The sequence below is a fragment of the Lepisosteus oculatus genome, chromosome 6 (genome assembly GCF_040954835.1).
Source record: "Lepisosteus oculatus isolate fLepOcu1 chromosome 6, fLepOcu1.hap2, whole genome shotgun sequence".
Classification (NCBI taxonomy): Eukaryota; Metazoa; Chordata; class Actinopteri; order Semionotiformes; family Lepisosteidae; genus Lepisosteus; species Lepisosteus oculatus.
Window position 1 is genome coordinate 57,252,399 of NC_090701.1, and position 14,270 is coordinate 57,266,668.

At 44.7% G+C, this 14,270-nt stretch overlaps 1 protein-coding gene across 4 annotated transcripts in view; it reads right to left on the bottom strand.

Annotated features, from left to right (window-relative positions):
• rock1 (Rho-associated, coiled-coil containing protein kinase 1) overlaps nucleotides 1-14,270 on the bottom strand; it is a 64,550-nt gene that overhangs the window by 19,959 nt on the left and 30,321 nt on the right. For all 4 annotated transcript variants that reach the window (XR_011189955.1, XM_069191631.1, XM_069191630.1 and 1 more), the window contains exons 2-12: nucleotides 11,439-11,520; nucleotides 9,204-9,304; nucleotides 7,756-7,893; nucleotides 6,204-6,379; nucleotides 4,986-5,070; nucleotides 3,766-3,910; nucleotides 3,143-3,281; nucleotides 2,548-2,639; nucleotides 1,807-1,966; nucleotides 1,436-1,505; nucleotides 1,076-1,164 (exon numbers count right to left, since the gene is read on the bottom strand). Coding sequence is in view for 3 of the 4 variants with exons in the window: in XM_069191631.1 (XP_069047732.1) it covers nucleotides 1,076-1,164; nucleotides 1,436-1,505; nucleotides 1,807-1,966; nucleotides 2,548-2,639; nucleotides 3,143-3,281; nucleotides 3,766-3,910; nucleotides 4,986-5,070; nucleotides 6,204-6,379; nucleotides 7,756-7,893; nucleotides 9,204-9,304; nucleotides 11,439-11,520 (1,277 nt within the window). In the remaining variant the exon portion in view is untranslated. The remainder of the gene's footprint in view (nucleotides 1-1,075; nucleotides 1,165-1,435; nucleotides 1,506-1,806; nucleotides 1,967-2,547; nucleotides 2,640-3,142; nucleotides 3,282-3,765; nucleotides 3,911-4,985; nucleotides 5,071-6,203; nucleotides 6,380-7,755; nucleotides 7,894-9,203; nucleotides 9,305-11,438; nucleotides 11,521-14,270) is intronic.

Genomic DNA, 14,270 nt, shown 5'->3' on the forward strand with positions numbered 1-14,270 from the left:
CACTGCTTCAGGGATGTGTGTAGGTTGTATTAATTTTGACTTACACCACTCTGCGTTTCAGCACTGCTCACTCTTAAGGGTTCACAGATTAGCTTGAATGTAAGACACCGGGTCCGAAGGGCGATCTTCACAAACGAGTAACAGTAAGAGGTAGTGTATTCCTAGCGCTTAAGAAAGCAGGCTCATGGCTGGCTGTGGAAACAAACTCCCTTATCAACACAGCTGATGCACGGCAGGCAGCCAGTGTGAGATTCCCTGCTCTGGCCTGGCAAAAGCAGTCAAGCCTCACTAGGCTGGACTACTCGCTTCACGGAACAGAGGTTAGCCCAGTCTCCACGGATTTCAAAGCCTTTGTAAAAACAGTAGGCTGACTCTAGAGGTGGATTAATGAACACACAGGGGTCAGACAGAGATCAGACAACCAGCTTTTGGAACAGTAACCATATAGCTGAAAAAAACAACTCATGAAAAGAAATTAAAGTACATGGATTTTTACTTTGAGAGAAACAGAACACTAAAATATTTACAGAATGCCTTCATTTGTAAACCTTCACTGGCTGCTGTTAAACACTAGTTTAGTTAGGCCCTTATCTATCTGTTCTGTACGAGTGCATCTGAAGAGCACAACAAAATGACTTATTTCCGACACCTTGAGAACAAAGGTCTCAACAGCGACCCACCCTCAACTCTGGAAGGGATACAATCAAAATCCTAACAAAAGAAATACTTTCTCAGAGGCGGCGTCCGCTGACCCACCTGGGCTCACATTTTTTCACGTGAACAAGCAGACATTCATAATAATAACCTGCCATCGGTCTTAGCATTAAGGCCAAGGTATTTAGTTCGCCCTTTCTTTAACATTCCAGGGTAATCAGCTCACCACTTCCTCAATGGAACCTTAAATCACAACCTGCCCTTTTTTCTCTCTGAAATCGGTGGTAGATCTCCCAAAAACTCTCCAGTGCAACCAGCGCAAGGAGACAGCCAGCCAGAGGGGCAGCTGGAAAGCAGGTCCAGGCGAGGTTTGTGCAGACTCTGAGGGCCCAGCAGGGTCTGAATCTCTGAAGCCTCCTACCTGCACTTCTGCTCCATTTCATCCTTCAGCTGCATCTCACTGTGGAGCTGCTCTTCCAGCAGGTAAATCCTTTTCTGCAGATTTTCAAGCTGCAGGAATAAACACACTGGAAGTGAGCTAGGCTACTCGATACGTTTCATTTGCAATAGGCTTTCTGCCAATCTTATGACTTGCTTTAATAGCAATAAATCTTTTTTTTTCTACTTATCCCTGCCAGTTCAGAATTGCCTGGCTGTTGTCTCCGAGATGTTCAGCACAGTACCAGATGCACACCAGATGTATGGTCTAACGTTTCTGTTTACGACTGTTGTCAATGCCACTCATGTAGACAGACATCGGGTACAGGCCCTACAGACTTACTTGGCTTTTATCTTCCTTTACAGAGCTACTCCGCTTCTCACTGGTCTTGGTGCTCAAGCCACGAGCGAGTCTGAATGAGAAGAGTTCACTCGTTAGGGGGAGCGATGAAGGGGTTAGAAGCAAAACAGAACACACATGAGGACAAAATACACCAGCTCTCTCTTCTTCCACTTTCATTAATCTGACGAAATCTGCCATCATACCTCTGAGACCACAAACAACTTTCAAAAACGTTTAACTGTTCTGAAAACAGCAGCTTTTAAAAAAATAAGCCTATTTTACCAATTACAATTTGACTCGAAAAGTTCCTAATTAAGAAAGCAGCTGACAAAATAAGTGAGAGGATATATTTTGATGCTGGTAAGACTCACTGATTGCTGCTGTAGTAGGTAAACCCCACGAAAGGCAGCTGGTTGCCAACAAAAGCCTTTGGTATGGGGAAGGTCTCCTCATCTCCCTTGTCCTCCTCAATGTCATCAAAGTTGCTAGTGTCGATGTCACTGCTGAGCTCAGGCACAACAGGGGCAGCAGCTGTAAGAGCATCAGTGTGGTCAGAGCTGCCGGGAAGGAGTCAGGCAGCAGAGGCAGCTGAATCCGGCACTCCTTTTCACATCACAAACTAGTTTTCACTGAAGTTTCATGAAACTAGTAACATTAGAATGCAATCTAAAACAATGGAACACAAGCAACTTGTGCAAAATCTGCATTGTTATATTTTTATATGATAAAGACGACCTTCTGTTTTCATTCAAAAACAATATACAACACAATATAGCTCTTTATCTGCTTTTAAGAAACCACTTTTTTCTTTTCTTTGATTGAAGGCACTGTTTAGTTATTCTAGCTATGAAACATTCAAGATGCTCAGAAATCTCACCATGAAGCACGTTATATCTAAAACATAGAAGCATTCAAAAATCAAAATGTAACATCCCAGTACTGCACACCAATCGCCATTTTTTTCTTCAAAACCCATCACTGTACACGGCAGGAAGGCATAATTAAGATTCACAGCAATTTAGGTCCACTTATCAACCTCCCATGGGAAGGGCACACTGACTAAAATCAAGTGACCAAATTTGGAAGGCTCCTCCAACCAAAAGGGAACTTACTTTCTCTGATATTCTCCCACGTCCACTGATCGTTCTTGAAAAAAGGATGCCGCTTGATTTCATCCACTCCATTGCGACCTAATCGCACCTCCCTGTGGTGTGACAAAGGCAGCTCTGACGTGAGATGTCTCTTTAAAATACAGTATTTCCATTCGTGACTTTGACCTCTCAGACTGCAATTTCTCCCAAGGTACGTTTCTGAGGTAAAACTTTAACGGAAAAGAGAAGGGAAGAATCTGGAACGAAGAACTTAAAGACAACAAGGAAGTCATGCATCCTCAGGAGATCCTACTAGAGAGGGAGAGAGTTATATTTATGGAGGGGTTGACTACTGCATTTGGAGCCCAGCAAAAGTTTGTTTTTAGCAGGGAGAAAAACTGGAGACTATTTCTAATAAAGCCCATTTAAAAAAACACCTTCAACTGCACCTTAAGAACAACTCTCCAGAAGTGAGAGTAACTTGAATGGGGAGCATGAGGTCATGGAGAGTCTGAATTGGCGGAATCAGACCTCCTGTGACGTCCTTCACTTCTTCATCTCAGCTATCCTACAAGCACAGCTTCTGCTCTTCAGAGGCGTCCGAGTTCAGCCTTACCTGTCCGTCAGGAAGGCACAGATGAGGTTCTTCGCATCTTTCGAGATCTCGCTGTCATCTGGGAATGTCAGGGCGTTCTTGTGGTTCATGATTTTACTGTATGTTCCCACCAGTGAATCTGCATAGAAAGGTGTGTCTCCTGCAAGCAAGCCCGAGAGCCTTTGAGCACTGAGAAAACAGCAAAGCCTCCAGCCCAGCGCAAGCAAGCACAAGGCATGACACAGGACCATCGGGGACCCTACAGCTGACGCCGGTCACTGGAGGTTTTCGTTTGACTCTGCCACACTAGCAACACAGTACAGGTCTGGCTTCACGTCTCATTACAACACAAGCATGAAGCTGTGCATTTGTAAACAGTTCTTTGAAAAAGATCATGTAAAATTGTGGAAATGTGAAACTTTAAAATGAAGAACAAAGATAATACTTTAATCAAAGAGTTGTGGGAGGAGGGAACGAGCTACCAAGACATGCTGCTGAAATTGATACCCTGCCTTCAAGCTGCTGTTCAAGAAATGGCTGGTAGAGACCCTTAGATCAATTAACTACTAACTACCGAAAGGGCTAGATGGGCAGAACGGCACTACACACACATGTATACTTTTTTAATTACAGTTCTTACTCACCTACAAGCATTTCATACAGGAAGACCCCGACTGACCACCAGTCACACTCCCTGCCATAGTAGCCATCGCCGCCTTGTGATTTCAGTACCTCGGGAGAAATGTAGTCAGGAGTGCCCACTGCTGTGTCACATCGTACCATGCCATCCTGCAACACAGCACACCACTGCACATCAGACACCCGCACGGCCCTCTGAACCACGCGGGCAGCAAACGCGCCCCCGTTTCATGTGAACAGAAAAGCGAAAGCTGAAAGAAAACCCGATAACTTTGAAAGGGGAACCGCAGCCCCAGTTTCGCAATCCGGTTAAGTAAATCTTGGTGACAAAAATAAATTCATTGGCAGCGTAGAAAAAACTGACAACTTCTGGATTAAACGCAAAACTGTGAACGTTGTGAAAGCACTGGGAGGAAAGACATGTTGTCGCAAACCCCTGGTCTCGCCACGTGCGGGAGTGAGAGCTCACAAGAACTGTGACGTGAAGCGGCCCTTCCTGCTCACTAGTCTCCGTAAGGACTAATGCACTGCGATGTGCAATCGGGTAAGTACAGGGTGTGCAGCAGATATTTCACTGCAGAAGTGTTCCAATGCGATCTGCAGAGTTAACAAGTAGTATTTGTCGGCAAAACCGCCTCGAAGTGAAGAGCAATATTTCTATTGGATTAAAACAGATGTATTCTCAAGCCTGCTCGTTTACAGTGTCATAGAGCCGCATCACGTCACTGGATGTTTTGTTGCCTCATTTTGAATCGCAGAACATGGCGCAGCGCATACCTGGAAATCTGGTCTATTTGTGGTGTAAACTGAGGTTTTATCAGATAAAGTTACTGCGTACATTTTACTTTTACCGCGGTCTGACATGCACTCATCAGTCCTGATTCTTTCTAACCCCGAAATATAAAAATAGTGTTGCAGTTCCCCTTGAAAAAAAGACGTGGTGTTTCTGGTGGCAAAGGAGGTTCCAGGTCAAAACTGACTCAAAGCACAGAAAAACAAACGCGACAGCAGGTGCAATGATCGCTTGTTAGGAATTCAAGCACCTGTCACATTGAAATAAACAAGGCTGAGAGGACTGTGGCCAGCTTTGCAAATTCTCTTCCAACCCATTCCAGAAGGAACTCCATTAAGGCACGCAAGTCGAGTACGAAATCGGATTTCCCTCTAAACTACATGAAAGCGAGCCTAGCAGCTGCAGACTGGTTTGCTTTATCGATTCATTTACCTGATTCATTTTCATGCAGGTTCCAAAGTCCGCAAGCTTTAAGTGGCCAGCTTTGTCTAGCAACATGTTATCGGGCTTCACATCTCTGCAAGAAGAAGATTCACAGTCGACTGATGCATCTCTCAAATCGCAAATGAAGCATTAAAAAAAATAACAAAATCTAAATATTTACAAAGCTAACTCAAAAGCCTAGAGAGAGAATGATTGTCTGCCAATCTGGAGCCGTCTCAGCTGGACATGTGGCTCTAACGTGGGCTGGAGGAGAAACCAGATGACACTGAACGGGAACCTCACCCCAACAACACACAGCCTGACCAGGCAGCCCCCAGATTTATGACAGAAACAACTGTCAAGCTTACAGACAGACACCTCCATCTTTGTAAACCCACTGTACACAGTCTTGTTCCCAGTGTTTTTTTGGTCTTTGCGCTATTTTTCACATGAAGGAATGTTAATAAAGAGGGCAAGTTACACCCCCCAGGGAAAACAACAGCACATGGGGGGGTTTGGAGGCAGTTTCATGGTACAAATATTGAGCTAAACCGCCATCTACTTAATGAGCAACAACGGCTTTCTTAAACAGACCGAATCGGGGCACGTTTCTTTAAACCCTGGGATGAAGGGGACAGACTCCACTTCAGGGGCAGCAAGAGGAGACCGGCCGACGGTGAAACATGGTATCAGTGTCGTCTCCTGCAAGAACGGGTTCAGGAACATAACATGAGCCCCTGGGTCTGGCCTGGCCACTTTCACCCCACAGGCAAGCGTGCTGTTGCTAGCGGGACCTCCCCAGAGCCAGCCCAGGACGCCTCTCGAGCCATGGGGAGGGGGAAGGACCGCGGCAGGTGGGCGGAGGGCCAGCGGTCACGCCAGTGGTCAGCCGGAGCCCCCGGACAAGTATATTAACGACACCTTCAAGGAAAATGTACACTTTTATTTGCTTAATAACTCTTCTGGGTGCTCCCCAAGTACCAACTACTCACGAGGAGATCGAACTTCTGGGTTTCTGGTTAAAGGGGGGTGTTGTGTCACATGGCCAACCTACTTTTTTAAGCTCCGTGAAAGACAGCTACAATAACCAATCCCATTCGCAATTCAGTGTAGGGGCGGGCCTAAAGCACCGCTCCCACACCAATCCAATAGCACGTAGAAAAGCTGGGTTTATTTTTTCTGCTTTTAAGCAAAGTTTCGGCCGTGTTTTGGCCTGGGAGCTCTGACCTGTGGATGAAGCCCATGGAGTGGATCCCGTCCAACGCGAGCACCACCTCGGCGGTGTAGAACCGGGCCCACTTCTCCGGCACGTCGTAGTTGCTCATCAGGTTGACCAGGTCCCCTCCTGGCATGTACTCCATCACCATGTACAGGTAGCGGTCATCTTGGAAAGCATAGAAGAGCTGGGAGGCCCCCAGCAACCGAGATCAGAACGGCAGGAGAAAAAAAGCTCCGGCTCCAACAGTATACAGTTTGCCTTCTCTTGCACTTTAACCGTGGGCACAAGATTTACACAAAACCAGCAGCACAAAGCAGCACGACCCCACGAACAAGCAACATAAAAGAAATAAAGAGAAGCTGAGAAATATTCAATTCTTCTTTACGTGCCCATTCCACCCCAACTCAAAATATCAACAGGACAAGCCTGTCTAACCCTGCCAGTCTCAGACCTCAGGAAATCATTCAAAATGGCTCTGAAGTCCCTCACTGCAGCTCCACATGACATCTGTCTGGTTAATAACACCTAATTCCAAATTCTGCGTCTGAACCCAACAGTAGATGAAAAAAGGTAAGAGGTAGATAAGAGGAGAAATAAGAGGTAGGTAAGAGGAGAAATAGAAATAAAGAAATATTTCCGTCCAGCTGTTTCATTTCGGTAAAGATTTTAGATAGATAATACTTTATTAATCCCGTAGGGAAATTGATGTGTTACAGCAGTCCAGCCCAAGACAAGCAAAACAGACATCAGAATAGTTATAAAACAAAAGACAAACAAGATAAATAAAAATAAATACATAGGTGTGTGCAAAATGTGCTGATCATAGTCACTGTAAAAACAATAAAATATGTGCAAAATGTGCATAGGTTTATACAGGATGATTGTCCAAAAAGTACAATGGAGAAAACATGCTCCATTGTACTTTTTTGATGAAAATTTTTTTGATGCTTTATCACAGAAGCTCTATCAAACAGCTGCACGCAGACTATGGCGAACAGACTGGTGAAAGAGAGGTGCCTTTATCAGTTACCTCTCCTTATTAACACAGTGCTAAGACAACAGCAAAGGTTAATACTGTCATTTTGCTGGCGTCCCAGTTATTAGTTTAATACCAGTTAGGTATTAAAGAGTTAATACCTCGTTTAACAGCCACAATACATTGGAATTGCTGCCCTTAGAGACCTTGTGCTATGAAGTCTGTAGTCTTTAATCAAATACGTTTTGCTCTGTCACCACAAGCAGCACCAAGTCAAAGTCCAGGCAGAAGTCCGTTGTAAACAGAATAAAAACATCCAACAATGAAACTGCAAATGCAAGCTTACTTCAGAAACTTCTATGATTGATGCACACACTGCTAAAACACAATTTCCAATTATACATCACCACACGTGGGGCATACAGCAAAAACCATCAGGACTCTATGGCCAGTCTTCAAGCGCACACTCGCAATTCCTCATTGTTAAGAAGCAGCGCGGAGAGCTCCACGATGTCTGTGTGTGTGTTACTCCTAATTGTCTTTTCACGGTCTGCACGAGTGCAGCAAAAAAAACAACTCTGTACCTGGACTACCCAGGGGCTATTAGCAAAAGCCATGATGTCCCTCTCTTCCCAGAAGAAAGCCGAATCCGATCTCTTGATCATTTCAAATTTGCTGAGGAGTTTCATGGCATAAACCTTTCTTGTGGCTTTATGCCTTACCTGTAAAATGAGAGTTAGAAAAGAAATATATTTATACGTTATATGAAAGACAAACAGGTCTCCCAAAAGAAATGACATTCCTCAGGTGAAGACACTGGCCATCTGATGGGCGAGCAATCATTATAGCACAACTCTAGGAAACAAAGCCAGAAAAGGGGCAAAAAATAAGACAACTTCTCTTGTATGCAGAGGAATTTACTTTGAGATGATGCTGAAATGTAGTGGCGAAGCTACAAGAACTCAGTGTGCTAAGAAATAACTTGTGTTTAATACCGTCAATCATCATGAAGCAGGTTAAATTTTTCAAATGTAACGCTTTGCCCTGGCTGTTGTATGTGTATATATATATATTTTTGATTAAGAATCTCCAATTATTTTTTATCACAGCCACCTAGTTTGAAATGGCCAGTTGTGTGTTTTTTCATGACTGGTCCAGCAGCTGTGAACCCTGTGAGCGCACACGGGGGAGAGTGAGGAAACAGGCTCCTCCCACCCGCGCACCTTCAAGCCCCTCCCCTTTGACTCACCACAGGGAACACAGCCCCCTACTGGGGGTTCAGTGCTGATTGGAGGAGAGGTGCTTCCATTGCCAACGGCACTGAAGGGCTGCAGGCACCCAGGAGGCCGCAGGGGGCGCTGTGATAGCGAGACAGCCCTGATGAGCTAATCCCACCCTTCCCTCTGCCGTGCTCGTGGATACTGCTCTGGGGATCCAGCACACCATGTGCTAGCGACATGACCCAGGCCAAAACCCAAGAGACAGCCTTTACAGGAAGAGACACTCAGGAGGCTCCCGACACTGTTATCTCTCAGTTCATCTTTAAGATGGCTGGGGTTTCAAATAATTCCCAATTAAATCTGACAAAAAACTAAATTCACCACTGCCTCAATTCAATGACACAGTGCTATCGAGGGCTCAGACCATGGCTTCAGGTCCCGGTGAGGACTGCTGTCGTAGCCTGGACGTCCCCAGTCAACTCTGCTGCATTATGGGGATCCGGTGCTCACTGGTGAGTCCAACCTACAGTTGACCAGTACTACATCCAGATGTTTGCCTCATGCTCTGGACCCTTGTGCCACTTTCATTCATCTATTTTACTCAACCCCTGATGTAAACTCTTAACTCACTGTAACATTGACACATAACCACGATTCATTGTAAAAGACGCTCTCTCCAGAGGCCAAGAAAGCTTGAGCTTCACATCCTAAAAAGAACAACACTGCACACCAGCTGGACTGGAAGGACGTGAACAGGAGTGCTTTGAAATCCCTACCTGAGACCAGCAGCTACTGAAATCACTGTAACTTACCAGCTGTACCTCCCCAAAGGCCCCTCTTCCGATGACTTTAACCACTTCATAATCCTCTGCTTTCATGCGCAGGTCTCTGATTTTACTGATGGTGTCTTTATCTGGAAGAAGAACGTTACGAACCATTATTAGAAGTGTGTCAGAAAACAGAACATCACAGTGTCACATTGGGGTTTTTAAAACTATAAAAGCTAAGGTAACCCAGTCACATTCTATGTCAATTATAAGACTTACTATTTATATATACTATTATATATACTATTGATACATATAATCACTAAGTTCCAGTAAGGGCATAGCAGTGCAGTTCTAGGAAAAAGGAAGATGGGTAACATTAATGGTAAAAAACAGAGATTAGGAGCACATTGCCACCTTTGTATGCAGATGCACATTTCTCACATTTTCTTTCTGAAAACTTACATCTGTGGGTCTTATGGAAAAACAGTGCAAGAGCAGCAGTTGGAGAAAAACATTCAATTATGTCCGAGATGCATGACTGATGTGATGGGCTCTAGGTTCTAGGGCTGCTGTAACTCCAGTAAAACTCCTATAAAAGTTGACCATGTTTGGCCTACTCAGCATCCATTAACTGAGACAAATTAACGTTTAATTAACCGATAACTTTCGCATATGGTTCACCAGAACCACAAGAGATGCATGAATCATCTTTGTCGGTTTCAAAACAAAGCTCCTGCAGCACCTCCATGCATGACTTGATGCTTATGCTGAAATAAAAACTTTTAAAAAGACAGACCCTCCAGGAGACTATGGCAAAGATATATTTAGCTTTGCCCTAGCATCACGTTGACAGAACAGTTTTCATGTCTTTGATTCCCCGTTTAAATCTGGTTCCGAGCTAACAGGACCTTCTGCTCTCTTATCACATTACTGGAACGCACCCTAAAAAGACGAACACAAGAAAATGTCTCCTTCTCGGATGTGGAATTCAGCTCCACTGAAAGAAGTCTTTAAACTTTGTATGTGTTACAATTATTTATACAAGCACGGTCCCTTTATCTACTGCTAACAATTTCAGGTTCCCCAGGGGGAACATAAGATTCAGCCAAATTTGGTCATAGCTGAAAAGGAGAGATTTTCTATTCACATGGGTAACAACTGGCACAAGAATGCATGGAAAAAACTTCCAAGCTCAATTGATCTAAAAATACAGCATAAGCTTATGAAACAGTGAACTCCAAAATACAAACTATTTCCATGAACTGCGTGGTTTTAAGACACTTCATCATTGTTCTAAAAATGGTCATTGTTACAGCAGAAATAGATCTATCAGTTGCTATTCATTGCAGGAGCAGCTCTGGATGTGGGCTTTAAAAAGAACAGAGACAAAATCTACAATTAATAGAGCTGTGGCTATCGCTTTTTTTAATAGAGAAAAAAAAATGTTTTCTGGGAACAATACTACATAGGGAGAAAAACATACACAGAAGTAGCAAAGGATATACGTGCCATTATTACCAAGTGAGTTAAATGACTTGGTAATAATGGCACGTATATCCTTTGCTACTTCTGTGAGTTAAATGTTAAATGTTAAAGTGAGTTAAATGACTTAATCTTTTCTTGAGATCTCTGTAGGGCCATCAGAACCCCATCAGAGGGACCTTTACAGTTTTGTAAAAAAAAACACAGCTTAAATCCCATCTGTTACTTTGAGCCTGAGTGTGACAAACTGACCTGTCATTACTAGTAATAGGTTTATTCCATGCTGAAAAAAAGAAGAAAGAGAACACAACGTTTCAGCCGTGGAGCCTTCTTCAGGTGTGAGCCGAAACGTTGTGTTCTCTTTCTTCTTTTTTTTTAGCATGGAATAAACCTATTACTTGTTCCTTTGCAGCCTACGCATGCTGACGCAGCTACCCACCTGAACTACTGTCATTACTAGGCCTTACATCACACTGGGAAATTCATTCTAATGGTTTAGAAGGAAAAAGGATATAAATTCATCTGACTGACTTGGTCTCTCCACTATTTTAAAGTGTCAAATGCCAAATGTACTATAAGTGTATTCAGTGCCTAAGATGTGCCGAAGTCAAGAAATGCAAAATGGCAAATGAGTTCTCCTGAACCCGATGATAAGAATATCACTTATGTGGGTCAGCAGATGAACTTGGAGAAAGCCCTTTTGTTACTGGATATCCCCACAATCCTAACGCAGGACGGGGATGGACAGAAACGCTGCTCTGTAAAGGAGGAGCGAGAGTCTCTGGAAGTACTTACATCTATTCAAGAAGTTGTCGATACTCTTGTTTTTTCTTAAGGCGGGGAAGTCCAAGTCATAAACCAAAGCATCCAAGCCATCCTGGAAAGAGACAAGACACAGCTGTTTAGGATGAAGATATATCTGGTAAAGAACAGGACATAACGTATTCAAAACCTCCAGAGAGGGTCCTCACCTCACCCTCTTTCAGAAATGGCAGCTGTATGCAGGTGTAAACAGACCAGTGCCAGACACCGTTACGGCTATGTTCAAACACAAGACATGCAATGCTTTCTCTAATACCTACAGCTTGCCTCCCACTGACTACATTTTGGGGTGCTGGGCATTAAGGATGGATGAGTAAATGTATGGGAGCAGCACGGTGGCGCAGTGGTCAGCGCTGGGGTCCTGGGGTGCCATCCCCATGGAGTTTTCACACTCTCTCCGTGTTGGCATAGGTCTCCTCCCCCAGTCCGAAGACACGCTGGTACTGCAGCTCAGCTGGCTAGTTTGTTTAATAACTGAACAGTACAGCGGAGGGCACGGAGACATACAGTATTCACGAACTAACTGAAGGGTCATTCTTTGGCAACTCTTCATTTACATTTTTAAAAACATGCTGTATTTGGTGTCTATCCTAATTGTCTTTGAAGGTGTCTTCCTTGGAGCAAAACTGGTTTATTTCTCAGTAGGAGGAATGGTCACCCTCCATCTGCGTCCACGCAGTGGTTAATAAAGGATTGTAGGCACATCCTTGTGGAACAGAACCCTTACACAAGTCGGGGAGCGGGTGGATGAAAAAACACAAAGAAGGTCATCTCTGTTGCTTTCTTTGAGAAGTGCGAGCCCTGGGGCTCGTGTAAGAAGTAAGAGGTTCCACTACAGCGCTCTCCACGAAGGAAAGGCAGCTGTAGACTTCGGGTGACAGAGCACGTCTAATGGGTAGTGTTCTACTTTTCTGTCATTTGCCAGCTCCATGCCCCCCTTTAAACAGTAAATAGCAGCCACTGAGTCTCCCCTGGAACTGGAGAATTGTTAATAAACCTTCACTGGGTTCATAATCTTCTTAATCTGAATGACATATTGGAAACCGTATTGGAGATCACTGCGACCCAGAGATGTTTTGTGTGCAGTGCTCCCAGCTGCAGTGCTGTACTCTGCTGAAGGAAGATGAGTGAAACTGGACTGAGGTGTGTGTTAAACGTGGTGCTCTGGGTCGCCTGTCTGCTTGAATGACTGATGAGGCAAAAGACCGGCCTGCTAAGATGAAACGTTAACCAACTCAATTCATTTCTGAACAGGCAAAACTTTTTGCGTTTTTTAACTGGGAAGCTGGATCAGCCTAGGTTTACAGGGGAATTGTGTGACAAAATAAGCATAAGTTCCACGATTTAGCAGCTGTTTCAGTTGGCTGACAGGGTCAACTTCCACTAATTAAAAAAAAATATTTATTGTGACAGAATTCTTGGTGTCTTTCTGCTATCCTGTCCATGAGAAACCATAAGACAGTTTGTGGCACATTGCTAGTTTTGGTGGTTCGCTGCTCTGTAGGGCAACCTGATAATTTCTGTTTTAAAACTATTTCCAAAATGCAATTCAGCAAGTCTTCAACATTCTGTCTTTGTTACCAAAAGGCAAAGTGACACAAAAATAATCTAAGCTCTGTTTTGAAAACAGCAAAGATGGTCTCTCCTTACACCTTTGATCTGATCTAATAATAACTTTCACATGCATGGCAATTATTCACTCCAGCTACAGGAAATGAGTGGTTTCGAAGCTGTTGTGGCAACAAGAGATGGTTTTCTGTAGTAAATGTCTCTGATCCAGTTGAAGGATAAAAAATAAGTCGTTCTGCCAGCTAGCAGTTTTTAACCGAACCTTCACCGATAGTAAAGCAATTCGCCTTCGTGCACAGCGCAGGAACACGGAAAGATTCAAACCGAAGTTAAAAGGGAGAATAGGAAGTCCTCGGAGGGAAATGCTTTTCACTTGGTTAAAAGGAGCAGGGCCAAAGTCAACACTGCTCCATCAGGGTCACGAACACAGCAGGGGAAAAGATTAACATTGGAGAAATATCTGCACCATATAAAGACTCCCAGCTGTTCATTACCGAGATATAAAAGAAGAAGAGATATTCAGAGTTGAACAATAAGCACTCCAGCATGTAGCCCCGGATTCGTGAAACAGCACCAGATTTCTTCAGGATATGTTTTAACTGGCTCTGGGTATGAGTAATATAATTTATTAAAACAGGCTCTTATGCTGCTCCCCCGCCTCCCGATGCCCAACCACAACACAGCGATTGCCAAATGGTCTGCAGCAGCACGAGATTGGAAATCGCAGGTCTGAGTGACCGTGCGGAGCAAGTTCCTGCGGGCTCTTTGTCTCATCGGAGGGACTGCTCCCACTGGACACAAGAGCGGTCTAACAGCAGTGCGAGCGGACCGGTTCTGGGCGAAAGAGGGGACAGAAGGCTTGAAGGGCGCAGGCCGCGTCTGGCGTTCGCACCGAAGAAGGTTCGTCCCGCACAGGTGAGGGACGAGGCCCGCAGCAGGAGGTGCAGGCTCCCTGACAGACCTCCAGTCCGCGAGGCCCGTGGGCTGAGGCAGCGCTGAACGACCGAGCCCGTCGAGAGCACGCCCGGATGGCAGGGCGGCAGCTTGCTCTGCACTGATTCCGAGAGGAAGACATTCTGTCCAGCTGTCTCGCCTGCCCGCTAGCAGCGTCTCGACAGAGGCCAAGAAAGAACAGGGGACATCCCTGTGGCCAGGCTCACACTACCCTCGGCGTACACAGGTGCCTTCTGGTCTGTTTTACATGCCGTTTCCCCACACCTTTCACCTGCACTTATG